This window comes from Anarhichas minor, unplaced genomic scaffold (assembly GCF_050575085.1).
Source record: "Anarhichas minor isolate MPS153535 unplaced genomic scaffold, ASM5057508v1 ptg000028l, whole genome shotgun sequence".
Classification (NCBI taxonomy): Eukaryota; Metazoa; Chordata; class Actinopteri; order Perciformes; family Anarhichadidae; genus Anarhichas; species Anarhichas minor.
In genome coordinates, this window is record NW_027466474.1 from 13,216,758 (window position 1) to 13,244,686 (window position 27,929).

The 27,929-nt window shown below is 43.3% G+C and overlaps 3 protein-coding genes across 3 annotated transcripts; 2 read left to right on the forward strand and 1 right to left on the reverse strand.

The window, feature by feature from the left end:
- The first annotated feature begins 396 nt into the window (after positions 1-396).
- LOC142962651 (cationic amino acid transporter 2) lies at positions 397-5,218 on the forward strand. Its single transcript, XM_076103241.1, has 11 exons — positions 397-766; positions 1,303-1,458; positions 1,546-1,711; positions 1,839-1,975; positions 2,570-2,792; positions 3,912-4,048; positions 4,141-4,243; positions 4,336-4,469; positions 4,620-4,786; positions 4,878-4,986; positions 5,072-5,218. Exons 1-11 carry the CDS (start codon positions 397-399, stop codon positions 5,200-5,202), a joined length of 1,833 nt encoding a protein of 610 aa, XP_075959356.1. The 3' UTR covers positions 5,203-5,218.
- Positions 5,219-6,748: 1,530 nt separating this feature from the next.
- On the forward strand, positions 6,749-9,773 carry LOC142962653 (platelet-derived growth factor receptor-like protein). The gene is made up of 7 exons (XM_076103242.1): positions 6,749-6,830; positions 7,084-7,232; positions 7,332-7,474; positions 7,580-7,731; positions 7,864-8,157; positions 9,092-9,231; positions 9,567-9,773. Exons 1-7 carry the CDS (start codon positions 6,749-6,751, stop codon positions 9,771-9,773), a joined length of 1,167 nt encoding a protein of 388 aa, XP_075959357.1.
- Positions 9,774-13,279: 3,506 nt separating this feature from the next.
- Positions 13,280-27,676, reverse strand: sh3tc2 (SH3 domain and tetratricopeptide repeats 2). The gene is given in 23 exon segments (XM_076103802.1): positions 13,280-13,319; positions 13,321-13,976; positions 14,612-14,808; positions 14,906-15,056; positions 15,193-15,315; positions 15,448-15,598; positions 15,700-15,877; positions 16,365-16,531; positions 16,630-16,850; positions 16,953-17,813; positions 17,935-18,129; positions 18,720-19,027; positions 19,132-19,182; positions 19,369-19,505; positions 19,734-19,929; positions 21,425-21,498; positions 21,652-21,853; positions 22,803-22,946; positions 23,448-23,553; positions 23,728-23,855; positions 24,472-24,600; positions 25,727-25,825; positions 26,941-27,676. Coding segments are annotated over 23 exon segments (4,635 nt in total). The 5' UTR covers positions 27,062-27,676.
- Positions 27,677-27,929: the final 253 nt, after the last annotated feature.

Here is a 27,929-nt window from a genome sequence, read left to right on the forward strand (position 1 = left end):
TTATACAGGAGAGGTGAGTGAATTCAGTCTTCTTCTGTCCTTAATGTAAATCCAATGAAATATTAGTAGAGCAATTGTTTAACATTTCATCATCTAATCATGATTAAGGTTTAACAAAATGGAATTTGTCCAAGTCTCCATGGTTTATTGATCTTCCTTGATGCCTTTTAACTATCTCGTTTTGCCACTGTTACACATTTATTTGAAGAGTAAATGTTCTACAGTGGAGCTGACATGACAATTATTCACTGACAGGTTCACTGTTCTGCCCTTTCTTCCCCACTCCTCTCCTCTCCCCTCGCTCCTTCTTCCATTGACTCCCTCTTTCTCCACAACATCAAACTACACTCCCACCTGTCTCTTCCTTTCCCATCCCTGATCCAAACGCATAGAAGCATGTCGTGCGGCTGGATGAAGTCCCTTCTGGTGAGCGTGTCTCAAAGGAAGCCCCTGGAGCCAGAGGGGGAGCAGTCCACGTTTAACCGATGCCTGACCACCCTGGACCTGGTGGCCCTCGGTGTGGGCAGCACCCTGGGGGCCGGGGTCTACGTCCTCTCTGGAGAGGTGGCCAGAGACACTGCTGGACCCAGCATCATCGTCTCCTTCTTCATCGCCGCCATGGCCTCCATATTCGCCGGGCTGTGCTATGCAGAGTTTGGAGCGCGGGTTCCAAAAACAGGCTCAGCATACCTTTACAGCTATGTGACTGTCGGAGAGCTGCTGGCTTTTATCACTGGGTGGAATCTGTTACTCTCCTACGTCATAGGCAAGTGTGCTTCACGGGATTTGTTTCATTCAATATGTCAATTACAATAGATTATCGTGTCTGTTATTCAGCGAGGTAGGTTTTGTCCCCTTTAAAAAGTTGCCTCCAGCTAAAAATGTATCGGAAAAAAATATATATTTTCAATATAATCTCTGTCGTAATATTTATTTCTGGCTCAATTCTTTTGATTTCCATCCTCCGAAAAACACATTTTCCTCTCATGTAACATGTTTGTGTTTATGTAACATTCACTGAGAACACTGAAACCTATAAATGATCAACCATCAACATGAGACATGTGAACACTTTGACCTTTCACTTGTTCTACAAGCAGATTCTTAATGGCTCTTTTAACAGCGAAAGTTTTCACAAAAACTAGTTAAAGTCATTGCTTGCGTGTCATTAACCCTTGTGGTTTGAAGTAACAGAGCCATAAAGTGTGAAAGACGAAGGAGCTATCACCATGAGTATTTTACTGTTTATGACTTCAGTTAAATGGTGACTCTGGTGATTAATTTATTGCATCCTTTTCTCAGGGACATCTAGTGTCGCGCTGGCATGGAGTGGGACATTTGATGACCTAATAGGGGGGGCCATATCGAAATACTTTGAAGCAAATGCGGCCATGAGCCTTACTGGCCTTGCACCTTACCCAGATGTCTTTGCTGCCGTTCTCGTCATCCTACTGTCAGGTACAATTATGAAACCGGTGTGGTTATGGTGGCAGCAGTAATATATAGGCTATAAAGAAAATAACACTCACCATGTTTCCGATGAAGGTGTGCTGGCATTTGGAGTGAAAGAATCAACAGCAATCAACAAGATCTTCACAGTGATCAACATCCTGGTGCTGGTGTTTGTGATCATCGCTGGGTTTATCAACGGGGACATCGCCAACTGGCAAATCAGTGAGGAGGCTCTTATAAACGCCACGGCAGAATTCAAGTAATGTCAAAGAGCAATGGAAGCATTTCTGTGTTTGTGTGTGTGCGGGATCATTTCTTACATAAATACCGTAGTATTGCTCCCTCACTTTAAATAAACACTAAATAATGTTCCCTGTCCACTGCAGAAATTTGAGCTCTACTGCCAATCTGACAAGTTTGTATGGAGAGGGTGGATTTTTCCCCTATGGCATTAGTGGAACGGTGGCCGGCGCTGCAACATGTTTCTATGCTTTTGTTGGATTTGACTGCATCGCTACAACAGGTGAGATGACAACGTCTCCTTTTATCAGTGTGATTATATGTTGTTCATTTTTTTTACCAGTAGATGAGATCCTTTTGCTAAATAAACAAGCACAAACACACATAATACTGCATGCACGATGACAAAGCAGAAATGTGTGCCAGACTTTGAAGTGTAGCAACATATGTCAGTATGTTTGGTGTGTTGTTGCTGAAACATTGAAGGATTTTATGTGGTATGACTCCTGATAAGATTTGACAAAAGAAAAGTGGTACTGAAAACATTCTAGAGCTTTTTTTATCTGTGTCTTGTGGCCTTTATCAGTGGAAGGAGTTTGCTAACCCATCTTCAGTTGGTTCAGTTGTTATCAGCAATTCCGGTTGCTTGATAACAACTGAAGTGTCTCTGTTACAACTGAGCCAACTCCCTCTGATGAAGGTCACGAGTGCACCCTAGCATTGTGTTCATCAAACTGCCTTGTAAATGATAGTCCCTTGAGGGTTTTTGAATTATTACAATTATCATTTTGTCATATTTGTGGGATATTACCTTTTTAATGTCATGTTACCCAAACAAGGCTGAAAATCTCACCGACTTCTTTGCTTTTCTTTATAGGTGAAGAAGTGAAGAACCCCCAGAAGTCCATCCCTCTGGGCATTGTGGCCTCGCTACTCATCTGTTTCGTGGCCTACTTTGCTGTGTCTGCTGCTCTCACCCTCATGATGCCCTACTACCTGCTCAGTGAAAAAAGCCCCCTGCCAGTGGCTTTTGACTACATCGGCTGGGGTCCTGCCAAATACGTTGTGGCTGTGGGATCGCTGTGTGCTCTATCCACCAGGTAGGAAACCACTGGTAGTACAGGCGGGGTCATGTGATGTGACTGTCGTTGGAGAAAACAATGTATGGGCTTAAAACGTTTCACTTTCCTTAGCCATGCCTGCAGCAAGGTCATTCCACTACTTTGTTCCAGACTGAAATATCGCAACAACTATTGCATAGATTGCCATAAAACTTACAATAATGTTCCCCAGAGGATCACAGTGACTTTGGTGATCCCCTGACTTTTCCTTGGATAGATTGCCATGAAATGTGATACAGACATTCATGTTCCTCTCAGGACGAATTGTAGTAACTTTCCTTTAACCGTGGAGTTTGGCGATTTGTTTCCCGGCTCCCAGTGTCCAGGTTTCTGCCCAGGCGCTTTACAGCAAACCACTTGTCCTAAATGCGTATAGGATGGGATAAATGCAGGGGTCAAATTTCATGTACTTCTCTGTACGTATACAACGATTCTAAAGAACTTTTAACACTAAACCAAGACGATGAGCATGGTTATCATCAGCATGATTTCATTGTGAGCATGCTCAACGCACTGCTGTGTCTAAGTACAACCTCACAGAGCCATAGCACTCTGCTGTAATGCCCTGTATTGAAATAAAAGTGTGCTCTACAGCAACATTAATCAGAAAATCCTCCAGCCATCCATCATATTACGCTTATCCGGGGATGGGTCACAGGGGCAACAGGCTTAGGAGGGTATTCCAGACGTCCTTCTCCACAACACTTTCCAGCTCTTCCTGGGGAACAACCTCAGCTGACATATGTTCTATAGAACTGCCATCTGTGAAAGAGGAAGGGCTTCAAATGACATCTAGAAACAATGCAAAGGAATCATCACAAAGCTCAGTTCAGCATCTAGGTCCAACAAGCTTTTCTTTAAATGCAATGTCTATTAGTATGACTTTAATTAATCAGGAAAGGGCCTAAATCAACATATCATGACAAACACTTGCCAGCAAATACATTTTGGAGTATGAATACAGCATATAAGATGTTATAATGAATAACCTGTTTTTTTATTTATTTTTTTACTAAATTGGAGTAAAGCCATGCTGGCCTGTTACTAAAAGTATATAAATGTTTGTTGACCGACACTGTTTGCGTTTTGGCTCTCCAGCCTGCTGGGTTCGATGTTCCCAATGCCCCGGGTACTATTCGCCATGGCAAGAGACGGCCTGCTTTTCCAACCCCTGACCAAAGTTACCCCCAAGGGCAGTCCTGCCATAGCTACCATATCGTCTGGAACTGTGGCAGGTACAGATGTTCCAGCTGTTCATCAGCTTCTATGTACATGTGGTGAGGTTTACGGACTTAAGTAACACTGTATGCCTCTTTGTCATCTTTAGCCATCATGGCTCTGCTGTTTGACCTGGAAGCCTTGGTGGAAATGATGTCCATCGGCACTTTGTTTGCTTACACACTCGTGGCCATATGCATCTTAATACTGAGGTATATTTATTCCATCCGTTTCTTCTCCCACAGTGCTTTACCTACTGAGAAAAAATATCTATGATACAAATGTATTTTTTTTCCCAATCAAGGTACCAAGTGGGTCCATCTGAAGACACAGACCTACAGATTAAAGAATCAAACACCAAGTTTGGCCTCCTGAAGCCTCCCTCAACTCCCAATGCATCCACCTCAAGAAGAGTCACAATCTTGACTGTAATCTCTGGTAAGCAAGGCAAACATTACTGAAGCGCCTGTGCCTTTTTGTTTTTTTTAAGTACCTTTTCTTGACCACCAATTTCTTTGCTTTGGAAAATTCCTTTGTCTCTCTGGTCCACGAACTGATGTCTCTTTTTCATCTTTTCTTTTTCTGCAGTTGCATGTTTGGTTGCACTGTGTGTCGTCCTGACGCAAGCCTTAGATGCTCTGTCCCGTTTGGAAGCATGGAGTGTGGTGGTTGTCTGCGTCCTCGCCTTCATTGTGTTGCTAAACACTTTCCTCATCTGGAGGCACCCACAAAACACTTCCAAGGCATCTTTCATGGTGAGAGGAGTTGTGCAACTGAGCATTCTGAGCAAGTTCTAACAGACATCAAGTAGAATATCCTTTCACATCTTGTATTCTCTGTTCACAGGTGCCATTTCTCCCTGCTCTGCCGTTAGTGAGTACATTCATCAACGTCTACCTGATGGTCCAGTTAGGTGGAGAAACATGGATACGATATGCTATTTGGATGTTAGTGGGTAAGAACATATTTCTGCTTGAAAGGTTTAGATCTTTTATTGAGTTAGCTGCTGAACTGTAACGATCCCCCTCTTCTCTCGCCAGGGTTAGTCATCTATTTTGGCTACGGTGTTAGTCACAGTGTTCAGAGGCAGCGCCTCAGGACCAGCCAGATGAAGATCGAAACCGTCAGCGGCAAAATAGACAAGCACATCTTTAAGGAAGAAAAATTCTGAGCTCAGCTGGAGAGAAATAGATTGAGATGTTACAGTCAGTAACTGCTTTAAGTTCGTAACTACAGAGTGCAACAGGTGGTCGGTGATGAGGTGCAGGCAAATGGACAGATGGGCCAACTTGTTAACTTTTGTTCCACTGTATGATGGAGTCTGAATTTATCTAAATATTATCTGTGCCAAAATTGAACCGATGCCAGACGTATTTGTGGACCTGTATATGTTTTATGTATCAATGTCAGAGTGTCCTGGAGCCTTTAAATCTACTATCAAAGTAGTTTACACCTCTGTTTAAAAAGAAAAAAGGGCTAGAACTATTTTCTGTTGATGATTACTATTTTGTTAACAAGTTTATACTTTCCATATCAATTTTTACAATTCTAATTACGATTATGAATAACAAAAGAATAGTTTTTTACGTATAAAAATGTAGAATTAGACAAAAGTACAATGTAGATACAGAACATCTTGTGGAATGTCTTTTGCTCTTAGTGTGTTTAAAGATCTATTTTATTAATTGTTGTTTCAAAGTGTAAATATGCAAACTGTACATGTTTTCTAATTATATATTGTAAATGTATTCCTTGATTAAAAAGAAAGAAATTTTCAAACTGAAGGTAATTTTCTGAAGGTAATTTTCTGCAGGGCATGTTGATGTTCAGTTCCACTCGTAATCTTGGATAAAGAGCCAGAGGCGGCTCACTACCCAGAGTTCACTGAGAACAAAGGGACCTTTCACAGCAGCTTACCTGTGTCATGTTCAAGATTGTGGCTTAGCTAGTCCCTCAAAAGGAAAGGTTTACATTGTTCTCACTGGGTACAGCATGCTATGGATTTAATCAAATATGCAAAACCTTGATTTCTTTTCCTCTTTAGAAACATGTCATTTTCACCAAGGATAGTTGGTAGTATAGATATATTGTAAAGTGTATTTATATACTGTACTGTACTGTAGTCTCTTCTCAGAGCACGTTACAATCTCTACAGCAGGTTATTGTGTTTAAAATATTGGTAAAAAAGACCAAGTTAAGTTGATCATTAGTTTTCATGAATGATTTTGCATGATGACGATGATGATTTTATACTCGTCTAATGCTGGTAAAGCCTGTGATTTGTTTTAATCGTTTAAAGCCTATCAGTAAATGTTGGACAAAGGGTTTATTGGGCACCAAATGCTTTTAATAACCTTGCCTGCCACAGTACTCCCTGTCTGGGCTGTGTTGATGGGCCAGACTCATGCAGCTAGCACACTTCCAGTCCAGCAGCTAAGCAAACAGGCTATGTGATTTCACACGGAGGGGCCTCCGTCTCTGGACCGTCATTGGTCAGGACAGGCTTGAAAGCCTCCATTGAGCCAGTCAGGAGGAATTTGGGGTACTAATGGCACTCTCAGGAGGAGGACTTTCCGTGAGTCTGGTAAACAACTGACAGCTCACTTTGCGAGCTCTGCCCTCCTCCTCTTCTCTCTGGTTTCTGCAGCACGTCACTGTGTTGAACTACACTGAGTAACAAGCCACAGACCACTTTGATAGTATTCCACTGATCAATCATGCCTTTGGTGAACTTGTTTGGATCAAAGGGGAGGTGGGTGCTGAGCGCTCTCCTTATTTGTGCCGTAATCTTCGAGTTAGGTAAGTGACTTTATTCACTTGCTGAGAAAATTCTGTGAACATGTGTTCCTCGAATCGCTAAGGAGGGCATGACGTAGTCTAGAAGTTGGCCTGTGAGAAAAAAATAATAATATTGATCCGCCATGATGCCATTACCACATTATTCTTTTTACCAAGATATTAACTACCTATTAATCAATCCATATCATTAAATATTTACCTGTATCTATGTTTATAAACTATTGGTGCATCATGTGCTCTGCATATGGTGTAGCTTATTGTCAGAAAGACACCCAAGAACAGAGGACCACTCCAGGAAGGAAGTCCAAGCCCAGCAAACCCAAACTTGGGAAATCAACAAATAAAGTGCCCAGAGTTGTAACAGCCAAACCCAAGCTGAAAGCCACACCTGTCCTCACACAGGTATTTCATATATATGACACGATGACTTTTGATTTGTTCATGGGACATTCATTAAACACACAGAAATGATCTGCGTGATATCATATCTGACACATATAGGTGCTAAACAGAGGGAAGTTTAAGAAGGTGGGAGAAACTTTAAGTGTGCAGACAGGAGACACCTTGGAGCTGAGGTGCAGGGGCAAACCTGTGCAGTGGAGCGTCCCAAAGTACCTGGAGGAGGATGATGATGGAAGGCTCAGGTAAGCTGAGCAGTCGATTCATTTTGTCCATGATGTACCATTTAGTCTTCTAATGCCAGAATGATGTCAATGATGTTTTCTGACTTCCCTGTTTTGGCTCTGCAGGATTGTCCAACACAAGCGATATGGCGTTCTGACATTAGTCAACACTACTGGTGTAGACACAGGGGAGTACACCTGTTATCCAATGTACTGTGAAGACACAGACTGCAGGAAGGAGTATGACAAAGCCGCCAAAGTCTTTGTATTCTTTCCCGGTACAGTGAATACACTTTGTTGATGCCTGCATGTGCACTTCTCAGAACTGCAGGCCTCCGCTTAATTTCCCTGCCAGGTAAATAGGAAGCTTTTTTTACATTCACGCCATATCTTCTCACTCTAACAATCAGATCCACAAGAATTATTCGTTCCGTCGTCTGACTACTACGAGGCGATTCAGCTGAGAACCAACTGGCCGACGCTCCTCCCCTGCCAGGTGACGTCACCTGAGGCTAAAGTGACTCTGCATCGCGAGTTTCCACCCGTGGAGGTGGCAGTGGACGGGAAGGAGATCTCGTTTAACGTCAAGAGGGGCTTCACCATTCATCGACCCCGGCCTCATCATGCTGGAGCCCTGTTCTGTGTCGCCAGTCTGGGCAACCTGAGGCAGAGCTCCACCAAGTACATGCTCATCTATGTTAACTGTGAGTGCTGCCGCTAAGTCGTCCATTCCCTTTGTGGTGAATTCATTTATCGCCTCTTGCTGATCAATGATAAAGCCTCTCCCAGCATGCATCAGACAGGAACACAGATACATACTATGTACAAGTAGACAAACCAGACCAGGGCTGAAAAATGTTTTATATTTGTACTTTTTGTTCTTGACTGTTGGTCAGAAACAAACAAAACTGAAATTTCAACTGCTTTCAAGTTTTACACGGCGACACTTCAACCACTTACAGTTCTACACATTTTGAACAACCACAAAATATGTCTTTTCATCAACTTCTGACAACAATTTCTGTTCATACACAATTGCTTTAAGTTGTTACACTTCAGACAACATTTCCACTAAAATCATTGTTCAGTTTAAACTGTTGAACTCGCACTAATGTCTCTCAGGTCCTTCACTTCAAACTGCTACTTCAACTCCTTTCAGTGCTTGAACAGAGTCAACTCTTTTCTGCGTTTTCATTTCAACTGATAGTTGAACGTCACTCAGCGCTTACATTTAAATGGACTTTTCGACTGCATTCAGCACTTCCATTTCAACTGCTAATTCAACTCCTTTCAGTATTTGTCTTTTGACATCTTCAGCTATAACTTTGCCGTTTCAACATTTCAACTGCACAATTTCAGCAGCAAATTTTCTTCAGCAATACTTATTGACTGCAGAACAAGAAGTAACTATGTGTATTGACACTCTTGTTACAGTCATTCTTATTTGTTTGCACATTTGTACATAAAGTAGTTCTACTTCACAAAGAGGGCATTGCAGTACTCCGTATACTTTTTTTAAGATTACAGGACAAAACAGGAAGAACATGAAAACTCTTCCAAAGAAAACTGCTGCCTACGGACACAGTTTCATTGTGCTGACTAACGCAAATTATTGTTTGGTTATCCCATTTCCATCAGACCCCATGGCTCCTCCTGCTCCAGTGATCCAGGCCTCATCAAGCTCGATGGCTGTGGGGGAGAATCTGCGCGTCAGCTGCTCCGTGGTGGGGGAACAGGACGTGGTCGTGGAGATCACCTGGGAATACCCAGGACAGCAGGTCAGACACTCAGGGAGAGAGGGATAATACAGCTTTTTGCTTGAATACTTTACAATCATTTCAGGTTGGTTGTAAGACAAAGTAGCTGAAGGATCTGTTATTGATGTACATCCTGTGTCATATAGCTTACCTTGTCTTTTTAGCTAGTTTGTAATTAATTAAGAGGCATCCAACCTTTGGACTGCAGAGCATCCAGGCCTATAACCATCTATTAATGATTTAATAACATTTAAGCTGCAGACTTAATGGCATATTATGAAGGGGGTCACATTTCTCCCATGCTGTACAGTATGTGTTTTTATCCAGACTAAAAGGCCCTCTTGTTCTGGTTGCAGATTGGGAGGCCTCTGTACACACAGGAGCGCATCAGTCCCATCGGTGGAGGAGCGGCTCGACAGCAGTCTCAGTCTGTCCTCCTGGTGGACGAGGTGAGGGACGTGGACCAGGGAGCATACACCTGCACCGCCCAGAACCTGCAAGGAGCCAAATCAGTGTCCACCACTGTTAAAGTGGTCCCCAAAGCCAAACCTAAGAAACCGTAAACCATCAGAGAAGGTGGAGATCAGGGGAAGCATTTTGCTCTGCCACAGTATTAAACAGTATTCTAATCAGTCACATATGAATATATAAGTACAACTAAATATCATCTCCTTCTGTCGTGACTCGTGAAAACACATGCAGCATCACAATTATAACAGACATATGGTTGTTTAGATATGAATTTATGTAAATTGCTGTGCATTAAGCTTGTGTGGTCAAAGTTCTCGACACATATCGCTGTCTGTCTTTTTTTCTACTTTTCTTATTGTGCATGACCTCGCCAAACATGAGGGCATAGAAAAGAAAAGGAACAGTTGTGATGATATTATCATAAGATGGTTTATTGTTCCTTGAGTGAGATATTGTTTCCATAAAAATTAAGTTTGATGTTTCATTTATCAATTTTGTGATATTTCGTGACATTTATTTAGTAATAATTAAAATGATAATTGTTGACATTAGATTTTGATGATCATAATTGTTTTTCATGAATAACTTAATCTCATCATTTTGACATTTCAGAATTTTGACGATTACATTGATGGAGAAATGTACAGAAAAATGTAGACCTAAAATAATTAATCAGCAACAATTATTTTCTCCATTTACAGTACAGCTTTTTTTAATTTGAATATCTTTGTTGCACACTGTTGGACAAAATACATTTGATGACCCTTTGAGCTCTTGGAAATTGTGGTTTACATTTTTCACTATTTTGTGACTGAACAGCTAATCAAGAAAATTGAAATTGAAAATAATTGTTGCAGCCTTACAGAAATGTGAACGATATTTACCCTGAGAAGGATACTGTAAATGGTTGTATTAGTCTGTCAACAATGTATTGTTGGGCCCCTATTGACCTCCAACCCTCTGTTTATTATCACCAAAATAATAATCAAATACAGTGTGCAGATCACACTACACAGGACAGCTCTCATTTGAAATAATACTAACAAATACATGATGCACCTGGTCCCAAGTTATTTTTTGTGCGTCTCAGTTAGTTTGTGATACAACTTTAATTAGGAATATGCACAATATGAACCAAAATAATAGTAGAGACAGGGACTCTCTGTAGCCACGAGCTAGTCTTTGACCATAAACCTTAACAACAATGCCACCCCCTTTTGTTTAAAATGGGAGACACTAGGTGCCTTTAATCTAAAAACACAGGTTACCACAGTGAAGTTGTGAGTGTGTTGTCAAGCATCAATTAAGAAACCTCTGTTTCCTTTCATACTTTTTTTGTTCTTAAGCACAAAAGTTATTTTCAATCTGGGAAGCCGTCACAAAACCGTTAAGACCCAGCATCACAATGTTTAAATGACTGGATGTTAGCTACCGAGATCACATATCTGAAAACCTAGCAGCCCCATCACTTCAAGAGATGCATCATCGCAAATGAGAAAAACGTAGGATACACGGGTCACATGTTGCCTAAACTTACCCCCACTTTATCAATATGACATCACAATGAAAACAGAGTTGTGATCTAGAAGTAATGAAAAACAAATCTGTGTCCAGACCAACACTTTTTGCTTCCAACTTGCCACACAGGGTGATACGGGGCAGACAGCAAACCTGCAACATATTAATCAAATTATCACAAGAGGCATTGTCCCGGCCAGCAGCCGAGGTAAACAGCATGTAAAAAAGGAAAACAAAACACATGCAACATTGAATCAAGGCATTGATAGGTCTATCAATGTAACAGGCACTGCACTATTAGTAAAATGTGGCAGTTTGTCTTTGGTGCTCCTAGGTCCATGTACGTTTTGATAGTTTGTTTTATTGTCGAATGGGTGTTATTTTTTCCACAATTATAAGAGGGTTAATAAATAATGAAGATGTGAATCGTACCACCTTAAAAGAACACAGCTATCTCAATATACTATTAAGTGTCATAACAAGCCTAACTTCTTTGAATCCCAGATTGTGAATGCAAGTTATTGTATCATGCAATCTGCTGACATTATGAAAAACATCAACTGTGCATGACTGTGGATGATAGTAAACTCATACTCACAGATGTTTAAAGATACGAGATAAAGTATTGATCTTTATTGAAATAAGGTTTTTGTTATGTGATGGTGTAGGAAGCGGACCCAAACGCACACTCACACAGCAGGTTGAATCCAGCCAGGGATTTTATTTCTCATATGCAGAATTATTACAGATTAACACGCTAAACAGTGTCCAGTGGGCCAAAGTCTCTCCTCCTCTCCTCTGGAGGGAAACTCTAACGAACTCTCACCGGGAAAAGGTCCGGAGAGGATCAGTCGAGGCCGTGGACACGGCAGGCAACCGGCGCCAGAAGACCTCCAACGGGCAGGACAGCGCGACTGTGTGGAAACCCGAGGACCTACACAGGATTGCCAGGACGTCGGCAAGTGTACTCCGAGGTACTAGCTACGGCCTCTTCGCACATATGATTCCAATAACAGACATTTTTGCGTACAGTCTCACTATATGGTCTTCCTGGATCAAATTCACGAATATGATTCATTAAAAAAAATTTCAGCGACTGAACACAGGGACTGTAGTTTATTTCGAGTCATTCCCCCAGTAAATACTCACTTTCTTACCATGTGTCTTTAAATCCGCAGAAGAATATAGTCCCCAACAAATGCCCCATTTCCTCTAAACAACTACAATGCCCAGCTGTTTTGGTAAATTACTGACCCTTTTCTAAAAGAACAAAAAAATACTAGTGACTAGTGACATCTTTTCAAAGATTTAAAAAGCTGAGAGCCACAGACAGCTTAGGCAAGGTGGAAAGTATTGAGACTAAAACGTAGTTGGTTTTGGTCTTTTCATTATATTGCTTCACAGTAAGAAAAATATAATAATGTTTTTTTTGCTGTAAACACAATTGTTTTCCCTGAAATCCCGTTTGTGTTTTCCCTAACGTTGTTTTTTCTGATTGATTATGCTCTGATTTGTTCCAGTTGTGCTTTGCACCTCGAGGCCATGTGTTTCTCCCATATTTAAAAAGACAAAAGCACAAATAAACACTCGGCCATCAAAATAACATTCTTTATGTTTGGGTCATATCTACCAGAGATACAAAAACATACATTTAGAAAACATATACAACAGGCACAGTGAACTATAGCAATAACCACAGAATGTATTGTACAAAAAGGCACATGCTTTAGAGTCACTAATCCTCTGAAAACTTAATTTATTGACGTCATCTTTCCTACAATAACTGCCATGTGGCTGGAACGTTGGGGTCAATGTGCTGGTCAAGAAACATGTGACCAGACGAAGGAAATGTCAGTGAAGAACATAACGTGCCACTCAGAGACTGTGTGTAGACGTCATCGAAGCCCGCCTGTTCACCGTGTGTGTCACTGGTTTCACATTTATCTCATTTCTCTGTGTAGTCGTCCACACTTACAGCTTCATCAGTGTCTATGCCAACAGTCTCTGTGCGGTCAGTAACAGACCGATTGTCCTCAAGACTGACATCTTTGTAATTGGATCTGCATGCACATCCGTTTCTTCAGGGGGTGTTTTGTTCATCCTGAATATCAGAATCTGTGTGTCTTCACAGGTAACTGACTGGGCGTGTGGTAGTCAGTGTCAAAGTCTTTCCCATCTGTTTGATTGTGGTGAGTTTGTAAAGTGTCAGTGGAGCTGCTGGAGTCTGAGATCTGCTCCTTGGCTGTATCAAAGGACTCGGTTAAAATACTGTCACTGTAAGACTGACTGGCGATGGTTTCTGTCTCAGACCCAAAGGCATCCGCAAGAGGGCCATCTGCATCAAGATTATTGTGATTATCTCCAATATTAGTGTCTGTACATTCATCCTCCGTGTCTCTGTGAATTATACCAGTTCTTGGAAGCAAGTTATCTTCATATTTTTCATTTTCAGGTGAAGTGAAAATGCAGTTTGTCTTCAGCAAACTTTCCGTACGCTCCATATCAGCACCAGAGTCCTCGTCCTTCTTTTGGCCCGGCTCCGTGCCTGCATCCTTCATGTTCTCCTCCCCAACAGCAGCGCCTTCCTCTCCACCCAGGACTCTCTTCAGACTCTGGGCTCTGTCTCTGTATTCTCGGCACAGCTGAGCATCGGGCATGTGGTTGCCGTGGATCTCGGCCAGCTTCATGTACACCACATACAGAGCCTCGGGGTTAGCTTGGTCCTCCAGGGCCGCTGCCAGAGCCAAATGGAAGTAGCCCACTGCGTCAAAAGAATCCTGGGGAGAGTGGACAGAGCAGAGGTCTCCTTTTAATTAAATATATATCATCTTTTGATCTTATTTGTTGGCTGGATTTTGATTGGCAACATATTCTGTGAAAAGGATGCCAGATAAAGGTAAAAAAATCTGAAGCCTCTTCTATTAAGACACTTGCTGGCTACACTTTCACTTGTGGGAGCTCTCTAAAATATTGTGTCAGCGTGTTATTATTGTGATAAAATAATTGCCTAACTTTCAGGAATGACATCAGTTTTTGACAGGTAATTTCACAATTTCCTCAAATCGTTACAAAAAGTCTATATGTCTATATATGTATATGTTCGCATGTCATTTTACACCAAGTCGTTACAGTAAATCGGCCGCAGTTAGGTTTAGGCAATAAAACCACTTATGGTCAGGAAAAACTTCACCATTGGGCTGAAAATAAGGATGTAAAATGAGTATAAACATAAAGAAGTTAACATAAGTACGTAAAACATTTCACAAATATATCTTACGAAGCTCAAAATTACTCCGAATTATGTTTATTTATAATAATTCATATAATATATATCAATTATATTTATTTCAGAAACATAATGTATATATTCTGTTTGCTCATGTAAACACAGAAATATAGTCGGCTCGTGTACCTTCAGTTTGTGTAGAGTGAGATTGCCCAGTCTGCAGTACACCTTGGTGTAGTAGCGAGCCTCCATGGGGTCCTGCAGGGCGGGCGGACAGAGGGACAGTGACTTGAGGTAGTAGTTTTCTGCCAACTCGTACTGCTGCAGGTTGTAGTAGACTGTAGCCAGCCGGTGGTAGGCTGTCCTCTCATTCACATGCACACCTGAGGAAAAACAACAACGGTCCGTGTTAACAAAGTAGTTCTACTTTAAAAGTGATCATGAGGCACAGATTCTTGGCCACGCTTGGCCTCTGTCTACCTGCTTTGCCGGCGATCTGAACAGCCAGTGTTGCGTACTGCAGAGCCTCCTCCTGCTCTCCCTGGTTCATTAACAGCTCTGTCAGTTTACTCAACAAACGGAACTCTGAATGGATGTCCTGGATGCTCCGTGCAAATGGCAGACTGCCATCCTGCCAAACAAACACGGAGAATTTTCATAAAATGAGATCAGCGGTTTTACTGATTTAAAATTAAAAAAAATGTGTCAGAGTGTATCATGGGAAATACTGCACCATGACATTGCAGCTTTGTTTTGCATCCTCTTACCCTGTAGAAAGGCAATGAAGCCATTCGGTTCCTGCAGCCTTTAAAGTAGACGTCTCCTGCCTCCTCGTAGATGCTCAGGGCGAAGTGATGATCATTCATCCTCAGGGCTGTCTTCACCGCCGCCTATTTATCAAATCATATTGTCGATCAATATTGATTGAACATTAGCGTGTCAAACTAAACTATGATTGTCAGGGACGTGTTGCGTTTACATACAAGAGCAAAAGAAAAAAGCAGTGACTGAAAAATGTTCACCTGCAGGTACATGTCAGCTAGTTCGTCCTCGTGGATGAGGTAATAGATGCGTCCCACCTGCAGCCAGGTCTCTGACTCTTCCTCTCTCTTGCCCAAATCAATAGAAATCCTCAGGCTCTGCTTGGTGTAGTCCAGAGATTTACGAGATGATCTGCAATCCAGAGTTGAGACTGTTTTGGTCTGAAACCAAAGACGTTGTGGAAGAGATGGATAGAGAATAAGAGCGAGTGGGAAGGAGAGGCAGAAACTCACCTTTCGGTGTTGAGCGAGAGGTAGAGGCTGCTGAGGATTTCCAGATACTCTCCCTCCAGTCTCTTGTCCTTCAGCTCTCTGCATACCGACACACAGTGCTCGTAGTAGACGATACTCTGGCCGTACAGCAGCATGTCAGCATACACACGACTCAGCACCTTGGCCACCACCATCCGACCTTTAAATACAGCAAGTATGTTAGCTGTTGCTGCTGACACTAAATACACTGTGATACGTACGTGACACTGAATAAGAACTATATATAGTTTGACCTTTACTGTACAATTGGCACGGCTGATATTATGAGCAAACCTTAGGTAATCACAGATACATTTCTATGTCTTGAAACAGTTACACAATGTGTCCACCAGGGGCACTGAAAAGTTTAGTTTTCAACTAACATGTCTCTTTCGCACCGCATGTAAAGGCATCAACCAATCAAGTTGTGTGGAACGTACATCTCCAAATGTACACTAAAGTGTACAACAACATGGAGGCTCCTCAGACTGAACCAAGGCGGCAAACTTCGATTACACCTTTAAACCTAAACAAAGGAAACGTATACCAGATTCACTAATTCCGTTCTTACCTTTCACAATAAAAAGCGCAACTTTTGGCAAGAAAATAGGGCCAACTATTCCTTTAATATGTTAACCTGTACTCACTGTGTAAGTTTCTGGCATGTAGTGCAATTAGTAGCCCCATTTCATAACAGGCCCTGCTGTCCTGACTCTTCCTCCTGTCTTTGTAGCTCCGCCCCAGCCAAAGGTAGGTCTGAACATGCTCCTCGTCGACAGGGCTTTCCCAGAGCTCCAGAAAAAGATGCAGGGATCTGGGAACGCAAACAGCAGCACGATAAATATCTCTTAGTAAACTCTTTCTACATTTGTTGAGTTCCCTGGGGGGGAAACGACAACACTGATGTCTGACCTGACCAAGAAGCGTTCTGCCACCAAAGGCGCCCCCACATCCAGTGCCAGGCAGCCCAGGTTGGCCAGTGCCAGGGCCTGGTTCCTCTGGTTTCCACTTTCCCTTGAGATCACCAAGGCGGAGTGGAGATGCCAGCCTGCCTCTGGGATACGACCCTGCCGCCTCAGACAGAGAGCCAAGAGGTTGTGGATCACCCCTCGCTGCGTGGGACTGTCTGTGCCCTGGAGAGATTACACATGATATTCACACAGAGGAGGAGGTAAACATTTCAAACCAATCTTTTCTACAACATTTATCCAGGTGAATGGTGTTGTTTGCTGTACCTGGAGTGATGTGAGCAGAGGCTGCAGGACACTCTGGGCCCTCTCAGCCTGGCCCGTCAACACCAGCAGCCACCCGAGCAGCACAGAGGCCTCAAAGCCCTCCTCCTCACTGATGTGGCCTCCTGTCTCCACAGCTTGTTGAGCACAGAGCACCGCCTTATCTAGAGCATTGTGCTGCAGGTAGACAGTGGCCAAGCCCTGACACAGGTCCCTCTGGGTCTTCATGTCCTCCCCTTGCTCTGCTGTAATCAGGGCCTGCTGAAGGTAAATCACAATCTGGGCAGGGAGCAGGGAGGTTCCTTCCTTCCAGCACGTGTTCAGGCGAACAGAGTTCCTGATAAACAACTCAATCCTCTGGAAAGAGTCGTGGAGGGAGTGGTCCTGTCTTGAGTCCAGGCTCAGAGAGGCCAGCGCTAAGTACGGCATGTATTTACGATGATAGAGCCAGCTCAACAGCCAGTTGAGGTCCAAAGGAACTATGGGACGCCCCTCGGAGGCAGAGAGCGTCACCGAGAGGAACTGGAGTCGCTCAACAAAGGGGAGGGCGTCATCGGGCTTCCTGCCAAGCAGGAAGAGGCTGGAGACGAGGTAGCAGACGCGAGCCTCCAGGTGTTTGTCCCCCATCACCACCGATCTCCTCAGGAGCAGCTGCAGCAGCTCGACCTCGTCCGTGGAGGTGAAGGTGTGGCAGGGGAGACAGAGGAGCAGGGCGCAGGCCTTCTCCAGAGTCTGGGGCAGCTTGTCCGTCATATGCTGCTTCAGGTAGACAGCGGTGAGGTTTGTGTAGAGAGCGACGAGGAGCGGCGTGTCAGAGAAACTGTCCACACGAACACTGAGAGCCTCCTCATAGTACACACGAGCCTGAGGAAATACATATGAACATACAGATGATCATGTTCTGTATACTGTGGGTCTCTTTAAAGAAGAATAAAGCATATTGATACGTCCACAACACCATCAGTGCTAGAAAAGAAGCGCAAACCTGGGAGAACTTTATCTTCCGGGCACAGAGTCTTCCCAGGAGGAAGCACGCCCGTCGATGTGCCCAGTCCAAGCCCATCCTCTTGGCGCTCTCCCTGACACTCTCTAGGTGCCCCAATAGCTCGTCCTCAGTCTTACCACTGAAGGTCACCCACAGGAAGGAATACTGCAGGTCGTACAGCGGCAGGAAGTCCTCCTGTACAAATAAACAAGAGAATTAAGAGGAGCTGGCCCTTGATTGGCTGTATGTGTTTGGTAAAAAGAGGTAACGGGACAGCCAAGTGGAAATAATGAAAACGCTGTCAAATGAATTCACATATGACAGCCAAATGCTATTAGTGATCAGAGTTGTGTTGATGAGCAACAATCAACTGACATGACCACATGATTTGTTAAATTTGCGTCAACCCAAATTTTTGGCACATGAAAAGAGAAGTAACAAGCCAATAAGAATAAGAATCACATCAAATGATGACGGTGCTATAGGGAAACTGTTGTAACTGTGCATACAGGTACATTGTTAATATATTTACTTCAGACTAATGCCATGCCTCATCATGCAATAATGCAACACAGAGAGACTACTTCCTTTTTTTTGCATTTTTCAAGTTGGGACTGTTTTATAGACCTGAAAATGTGAACCTACATTTCTTGGCATTTGCTTTCATTAGCTGCCATAGACATAAGAAAACAAGACAGAAACAAGAACGCCTGCTCTCTGTTACTTTGCTTCTGTGCTTGGCCCTGTAATAAATTAATCAGTGAATAAACTGGGACTCTGCAGACCTGGAAGTGTTCATGGTTGAGCAGGGTCAGTGTGGGGTCACTGAACTCGGAGTCCTCCCCCTCCCAGCTGTTCTCCTCCAGGAAGAGAGGCGGGTCTTCCTGGAACTCGTCCATCTCCCTGAATGTGTCGGCCAGAGTGAAGGACAGGCGCCGCTCTCCCTCGCGTGGCAGAGCATTGTGGGACTGATAGAAAGACAGGCGAGGGGAGGAAAGGGAGACAGAAGTGCGAGGAGAGGACTGGGAGGGGGGAGTCCCTCCACTTTTCTCTGACATGACGCTCTGACGGGTGATTGCAGGAACTTTATGATCTGGGAAGAGGACAAGTACTGATATAAGTTATATAATATATGAGTTGTGTTAATGCATTGAGCGTATGAACAGCTGATTTCCACTATAAACTGTAGAGCATTACCATGTTTTGGCCGGTTTCTGATGTACAGGAAGTCCGTCTCATCCAGTCTGTCTGAAACAAGGTAAATCAATACAAGCGTCAATTTTCCAGATGGGGATAGAGATGGAAACATCTTAAGGAAACAAACAGGAGCTGCGCATCAAACCAAACAAGACCTATATTTCAGTTATGGCACCACCCCTTGTCTTTCCCCCAGCCAACAAAAAGGACACTTGATCAGCCCAGTGGTTCCTTTACCTAGCCTGTACACAGAGCTGATGTCAGACGAGAAGAGTCTCTCCAGCAGGCCGCTGTCACTTTGCTCAGAGCTACAGGGGTTGACCTGAGCGAGGCTGGCCCTCTCCTCCGCAGTCAGAAAGACTAACCGCCTGTCTCTGTGTGAGGGGAACAAAGGCAGCATTATCACTTCTGCTGTCCGCGTGGCCTCCTCACCCCATCCCACCCCCACCAGACTGCAGATACACTGAACAGGATTTCAAAGAAAGATTAACACAAGACTATAAATAAGAGATAAAGCGCTTTAAATGACGCACAACATCATCCGACCAGTAAGTTCAAGCCGCGCCAAGCATTATACAACGAGAAAGAATGGATCTTCTTACAGGGGTATGGTGTCCAGAGGCTTGACATGGGCCTTGTGCACGAAACCAGTGTGACCCGTGGAAGAGTGCGTTGCTATGAACACATCCAGGCCTCGGACTAGTAGACCCTGGATCTCCACAATGTCTCCTTGACTCAGCTGAAGTTCCTCCGGGCCCACTGGACTGTAGTCGACCACTGCTACACAGGAACCGGTCACTGAGGTATTTGATCAGGAGAACAGGGTAAGGACGAGCAGCAGACTTCAGAGGTTTTGAGGTCAATATGTAAGAACAGTGTCTGACCATGAGTGTGATGATACTGCACATCTTTATACTCTTATATGTATTTTTTATACTGTGCCAAAGAATTGACAGGATATAAAACAATAAAGTTTGAATGCTTTTCACAAGTGCGTAGAGGTTGGAGCTACTATATGCTTAAACATAGTAGTATTGATCCACTGTGGCTGTGCACTGCTGTGTATTCCAGTAAACAGGAACTGGGTTTGATATTATCCTCTGTCTTCTTAAACTGTAAAATTGCTGACTTCACAAACACAATATAAAACTTAAACTTAAACGTATGTATACTGAACAAATATATATTGCAACTCTGTTATTTTTTCTCCCATTTCTCCCAAAATACTTTTTCTATGCACACAAAAGTTGTATTTCTCTCAAACTTGTTTAAATCTGTGTTAATGAGAACGTTTAATCCCTCCACCTGACAGGTGTGGGACACCAAGATGCTGATTAAGGTGTCACCTGCCATGCCAAATGGCACACTCCCTCAAAACTGTGACATCTTGTGGCATTGTGCTGAGTGTTAAAACTGCACATTGTGTGAGTGGTCTTTTAATGTGACAAGCCCATTGCACTCCTGTGTGATAATCATGCTGTTTGATCAGCATCTTGATGTCCCACACCTGTCAGGTGAAGGGAGTAGAAGTGCTCACTGACACGGATTTTACCACATTTGTGAACAAAATGTGAGCTAAAATAAGTCTTTTGTGAGCACAGAACAAAGTCTTACATCTTTTGTTTCAACTGCTGAAAAATGGGAGCAAAAACAAAAGTGTTGCGTTTAATTTTTGTTAAATGTTTGTTTAATTACACATTCAGACTGGCCACAATGTATTTCCTGACCTCTTCTTGATTTCAGGAAATAAAAATCCAGGAATTAAACTACTTAAGCTGATGTCAGCATTCAACAAAATACATATGTGTCATCAGACTGTGTGCAGACACACACAAAGCGTCCATGAGTCAGCCTGACTTTGGATAAGTAGTGAAATTCCTTAAAAAAAAACAATCCCTGCTACAAATACCACTGGCCACTTGGGGGTGTCTCTCTATAAAGTGCTGTATGGCCAACGTGTTCCCAAACCGCTGACATTAAGCAACGTTTGCATTCATTTGGTGTCATGTTTGTGTCCACCTGATACATTTAAGTCCAATATTGACTCCCCGTTTAGCACTGATTTGGTCTCCAGAAACTCCTGAGGGAAATATCAGCCTCCAAATGCTCCACTAAGTTCACCGGCTGGTCTCTAACTTTGTCTGTCTGCTGTTTGGTGCTGGAGTACAGGAGGGGTTTTAAAAGCTTTTTCATTAAAGTAGCTGCACCTGAGTTCAGTATACTCTATGTGAGTGTAACACTGTGTGCAGTATGTTTTATGTGTGAACTTGTGTAACTTGCAGAATCTTTTTACCGATAGCATGTTCAAATGGTTCCTTTTCTGCTGGCGAGCATCCGGCATTGCCCGGGTAGTTCCTCAGAAACCACCTGACCAAACAGGAAGTATAGTTTAACTCATGTCCAACATCTGCATAGCTGCTTTGCTCATTCAGCCAAAAAGCTGATCACTCTTTCGCTGACATTGTAAATGTAGGCATTCGTAACAGCCGTCGCTCGTTTGAGGAACAGGGGCTGACTCACTGATAGAAGGGGTACGGCAGCGGTTGCATGGCGTTGACTGGCACCAGGCCGTGGTTTCCTGTGGAGAGCATGGTTCCCTCCCACATGCTGTCCTGCCCCGTGTCCTTCACCATCAGCAAATCATTCTTTTTGAACGACAGCTGGTCTTCGTCGTCCTCATCCTGATCACTTCTTGTGAACAGCGCCTTAGCGAAGAAGGAGCCTGCGAAAGGGAAAGAGAACAAAAGCGGGTGTGAATCCAGACACGTGACTCTTCGTGTTGATAAAAGTTACCACACATAAGTTAAGAAATCAGCAAAAGTGCTACGGCTTACAGGGCGCCCTCATTCAGTTACTGGCAAATGATGGATGTTTTATATCCTCCCCCTATTAAGTTAATGTAATTCTCAACACTATTTGCCAGCACTGCAGTTTAATTGTGCATTTCCGTGAAGCTTTTTGCCTGGGGGCAAATGTTCAAGAGAAAGTTTGTGTCGACCAGGCCGCAGGAAATCAATATACATTATTGTAGGGGAGTAGTGTAATGGTGATGCTGTAGCACAACACTGACTTTGTTTATAATGCGTAAAAGATATTTAGCAAATTGCAAAATTTCACTGATGTCCAGCTTTATCTTGATTCATGTGTGTTAAACTAAAAGAACAGTTGTGGCAATAAAAATAAATCCTTTTGAGTTTTATTTCAAAGTCTTTTATACTTAAGACATTAACTCTACAAAGTGAGGCACATAAGGTGACAATAAAGAGGCCATCGCTATAATGTGTCCAAAGTCATGTGTGGCAGTATATTTCTGAGGTTAATTGGGGTCAGTGAAAATGGATTTAAAGTAATGGGATCAAATGACAGCCAAAGTTGGTTATTAAATAAGTAGAGTGACAAGATTCAAGAGGCTTCTGACAAAAAAATACTTCAAATATTCTGAGAGTTTTCCCAGAGAGAATTTAGTGGCCAAAAGGGCAAAAGATACGGTTCAGTTTAGAGTCTGGAGGAAAGCACAAGTTAAACTACCAAAGTGTACGTTTTAGCAAACACATTCATGAACTACATTTTATTCCCCACTTTTCACTCTCTTAACGGTTGCTTTAATAATACAACTGTTCATAAAATGCTGACTGAGCTTCCATAAAGTGCCAGAGCACCTCATTACTCACCCTCCTGGAGTAACAGTCCCAGGTAGAGGGTGGCCAGTCGTTCCTCGTCCACAGTCACATTGATCTGCAGGTCGCTGAGCAGCTCTGGGTCCAGCCAGAAGGACTGATCACACAGGAAGTTCTCCAAGCAGCGAGCCACGTAACCTGGGACAGAGCACATGCAGCTCAAATACAAATACTACTGATGTTATTTATGCTGCTATCACTGCATGCTCACCAACAATACCTTTTGATGATAGTAAGCACAATAAATGCATAATTAGGGGGAACAAATATGTAAAGCAAAGGTGTATTTGTGTGTTTGTGAAGCGCCTGAAAACTGTGTTTCAAATTCTATGTTTTTCTCTTTAACATCAGTTTTAAAAAAACCTTTAGTTGAAGACTCAACAACTCAACCTGTCGGCTTCTTTTTTGACTATGTGGGTGTGGTTTGTTCATATGTGAGTGACTGTAGTCTAGCAACACACAGAGACAATGCCACGAATGTCATCGGACTCAAACGTTTGCTCAATCCTGATTGGTGCCAAGAGTGCATCACCTTTTTCCGACCAAACACAAATAACGTCGGGAGAAAATGATGTGTTGATGTCGGACCTGATTGAGAAAACAGGGCCTTTGAGATGTCAAATGGTCATAACTGCTTACCTAATGCTAGGTAAGTAGAAAACTTCCAGATTTCCTCCACAGTCTTGAACGTGAGTACGAAGCTATCCTTCTCAGCGTGGACCGACACCAGACGTGCGGACAGGTCCTGCAGAAACAAAGTCTCATGTTTCAATAACAGAATCCATTTCTATTAAGTGAACAAAACATAAACGGCACGATGTATCGTGTTGCATTATATGGACTCTGATCATATCGAAGGTCTGAGTAGCACATTAAGGCCTAGGAGATGTCTGCATTGTGAGGTCTGACTGTCACTCACTTTAAAGAGCTGGATGACGTCCTGGCTGTTGCTCTCCACCACTCGGAGTCGTGTGCGCAGCGCCTCCTGGAGGGCCCGGTCAGGATCCTCGCTGGAGCGCCTCCGCCCGGTGAACAGCAGCTCGATTTCTAGGCAAAAAAACAAGAGGAGTGCTGTGATCAATCACTTCTAGATTAGAACGTTTGTTCTTGTGGAATAATATTGAACACAAGCAAATCCATTGTAAATAGGCGGAGAAGAAAAATGTGCACAGAGAACGAGAGATTTATCATCTGCCAGAATTAAAGGAAGAAACAACTAATGTCTTTATAATGATATTTCCAATTTATCACACTCGCACAAATACGTTGGTGCATTTTTTCCGCCTGAAGTCACAGAGCAAAAGGGAAAATATGTAGGGAGAGGCAAAACTTTCAAGAGTTCATTAAAGATTTTCTACAAGAGCTCATATTCCAGCGTGATGCTCTGTGAGTTATTCACCGGGGGAATAACAAAGCTATTAGGCCTCTTACTGGACTCTCAGTGTGGCCATTTAAATCCATTTGAGAGGAAGAACCTGGGGGAATGTGATAGATGGAGCTAAACTGCTGAGTGAGTAAAACATTAGTAGGGAAATATGCCTCATCAGTATGCATACATATAACGAATGGGAAATGCCTCTGCGTATGAAATGTAACCAGTTTAGACTGGTTAATGCAAAAGCTAGATTTTAAGTAGAAACATACTACGAGTCATTAAATGTACCTGAGGGGAATTTCTCTCCCAGTGACATAGTACTTCCTCTTAAGGCCTCTTTCTTCTTCCAGTAGCTGTCAGGCTCCACCCCTCCTTCACCTGACTCCACCACTGGACCGTCGTCCTCCTCGGCTGCACCTGACAGAGGAAACAAGGTTAGGAGAAAAGCTGCTGGGTCCTGTGTCAGTTCCGCCAGTGTGTTCTGAACAGCATATTGTTTTTAGGGTTTTTGTGTGATAAAAGACAGTTGTTTAGTCGGTAGAAACAATTTCATCAAATGGGCTGTTCAGAGTAAACTGCAATTACAAATGCAGGCCCCAGACTGTCACGGAGATTTAACTGGAAATGTTACCAGATGACACAAGATGGCAATCATTTAAGAAAACACAGCAGTATGTAGTCATATGGTACATGAGGTTGAAGCCACGAATTAGAGCAGCGGTTCCTAACCTGGTAGAGGATATTGTCTGGATGCGTCTTTTAAAGATTTATTTTTTTAGTTTATTTGTGTACCACTTTCATACACAACTGCAACTGAAAGTGTTTTACATTATACATTAAAATGAAAAGAAAAGAACTGAATGATAAACATTAAAATGCTAATAGCAGCCTTTTAGAAGTAATGAAGAGAGACACAAACACAGGATAGGAGGGCAAGATGTTTCATGGTGAGTATTTAAGGTTCAGTCAAAGGCAGTGCAGAACATAAAAGTTTTTAATGTGGATTTAACGGTGGTCAAAGTTGGTGCAAGTCAAATATCCTCTAGGTGTTTGCTCCAGCTCTGTGGTGCACAGTAACTAAATCACGCCTCTCCATGTTAAGTTTGAACCGTTAGCATCCTGATGAGCTGAGAGGCCGCATGGGTTCATGTGGTAAGAGGCAGTCAGAGATGTATTTTGATCGTAGAGTGATACAACTAAACTGTCTATTTAGATTAATTTTGTCAAGTTAGCATTCATACTACAGTATGGTCCTTAAGTTTGTAACATTACCAAACTGTAAGGTAAGAATCACAGACTGTAGTGTAGGCAGTAAGTTATCTTTATCTCAACATATTGACAGGATCTGAATATAACTGCTGGCTGTTGCAGTATAGTGGTGACGGGCTTTCCCTGGTTTGTTCCATTGTGCGGGGAGGATGTCCCAAACACTTCCTCTGTGTTTGTGAGCACACAGGCAGCGGCACCGATCAAATGAGCCTCACGTTCTTGCTTGATCTCCAAACTAATGGAAGAATGAGATGTCCAGTACGCAATAGTCTACCTTGAGTCATGATGTCATTTCCTGAGAAGTGTTCATTTGCTCCCCCAAGAGTATATGGCGGTTCCCTCCAAAGAGCATCCAGTTCAGCAGGAGAGATGTCTGTAAATATGGAAACGAATCAGTTCATGAAAAAACACATTTAGTCCCCTTGCTGCTCCCTTCAATCAATTACTAAAGATTGAAGATTGATACCATTCTGAGTCTGTATAGTAAATATGTAGCTGGCTGTCAGCAGCTGGTTACCTTAGCTTAGCATAAAGACTGGAAATTGGGGGAAACAGCGAGCCTAGCTCTGTCCAAACGGAAATAAAAGAACAAGCCTACCAGCACAACCTCTTAGGCTCACAACTGAACACCTTATACGATGGAAACCAAAGTGTAAAAACAACAATTCGCCATTGTGCAGCACTATTTGTTGGCTGGGAGCAGTCGACAGGCAACCAGCGGAGGAGACTCCAGCAGGTTCCTGCTCCTGGCCAAGAAAGACAGTAAAACAGAGATTGTAATTTTTATACTTTTTTCTTTTGTAGTGATTAAACAAACAAAAGAGCTATCATGGAGGTGGAGGTGCTTGTGTTGATATTGGAAATGACAACTTCATGCCTTTGGTTAGTGTGAGGGGTTGTCGGGGGGGGGGGGGGGGGGGGGGCACAAACACACACTCAGGAAAACCTCCAGGCTCACACAGCTGACTCCTCCACTTTAATGTCAGCACGGTCACATTGTTTTCAGACATACAGTCACACAGCATTTAAAATAAAGAAGGAACATACTGTTAACTAAAGGGTAACAACAACAACAAAAAGTTAGCATTTCGATTGAAATGCCGCTTTTCTTCTGTTTCCACATGCTTTGTCAGTGCAAGAACACAGCAGAACAGTATTATCTTGACGCAAAGCATTCACAACAAGACAATGGGGCCATAACTTAGCAACACAATGCAACATGACATTAGGCCGAAGAGGACAACAGCCTATTCTTTTCCGTCCCACAACACAGAGCACAGTTAGCACCAGCAGGACTGCTTGAGTCGAACACGAGCACCGTCATGCTGCTACAGTACAGAAAACACACCATGCCCCCTTTTTTTTTTACCTTCTTGGCTAAGTGTGTTACCCATATTGTGTACAGAGCTATGCTTCTGTCTATCTGAATGCAGCGGTCCGTCTCATGACGGCACAGTAGCAGCGCAGAGAGCGTGCACGGGGACAGACCTGTGAAGGAGGAGAGGCAGACTTTGAGGAACGGTCCACAGCAGCAGGAGTTGAGCAGCGGTCTGCAGCAACAAGACGCCATCTGGCCCAGGAGCCGGCAGCTCCCAGAGATCAATGCCATCAGTTTGCGCACCCCCCTCACCCTCACCAGCCTCTTTAACAACAACTCTCTTCCTCTCTGTTGGACAAGCCCTGTTTCCCTTCCTATTTCTGTATTGCCTTTCCTGTCCTGTTCACCCCGTCTCCTCCACTAGTTAGTGTTTGCTGGATGTGTCCCCTCTGTCCCACAACAACTCTTATCTCTTCTTCTCCTCTATCTGTCTGCTTTCTGTTTGGAATCCCTCTGTCTCTTGGCGGTCTCCATCTCCCTCCTCCCTCTCTCTCTCTCTCTCTCTCTCTCTCTCTCTCTCTCTCTCTCTCTCTCTCTCTCTCTCTCTCTCTCTCTCTCTCTCTCTCTCTCCAGTAGCTGCCCAGTCAAGTCAGTGAATGCACAAAGCACTCATTGCGATTGTCATCAGTGTGTGTGTTTTGGGGGGGTGGGAGGGGGACCGGCCTCAGAGAGAGCTTCCCTGTGTGTTCCCTATGTGTGTCAGTGAAAATATGCACAGAATGTGTGTCAGAGACAATGTGTGTGTGTCTTTTGTGTGTGTCGCTGAGGGAACATATTGCTGAGCCACTGTAAGGCAATGCCACACAGGGACAGGCTGCAAGGTCACAGCGAGGGGAGGCAGGGGGGTGGTGGGTTGGGGGAGTGAGAGCAGCCTGGTGGCATGGATCGAGGATCGGTTCATCCACATCTCACAGTTCAACACGACTCTCTGCCATCGGACGGGTGGCGGACAGATGGGAAGACAGGAGTGCAGCGGGCGGAGGGATGTGTGTGGTATGAAGATCAGAATCATTGACCTCATGTGACCTTTCACCATATAAGAAGGAAATAGAGGCTTCCTTTAGAGTACCATTATTATGTTCTCTGCAGCACACATAGT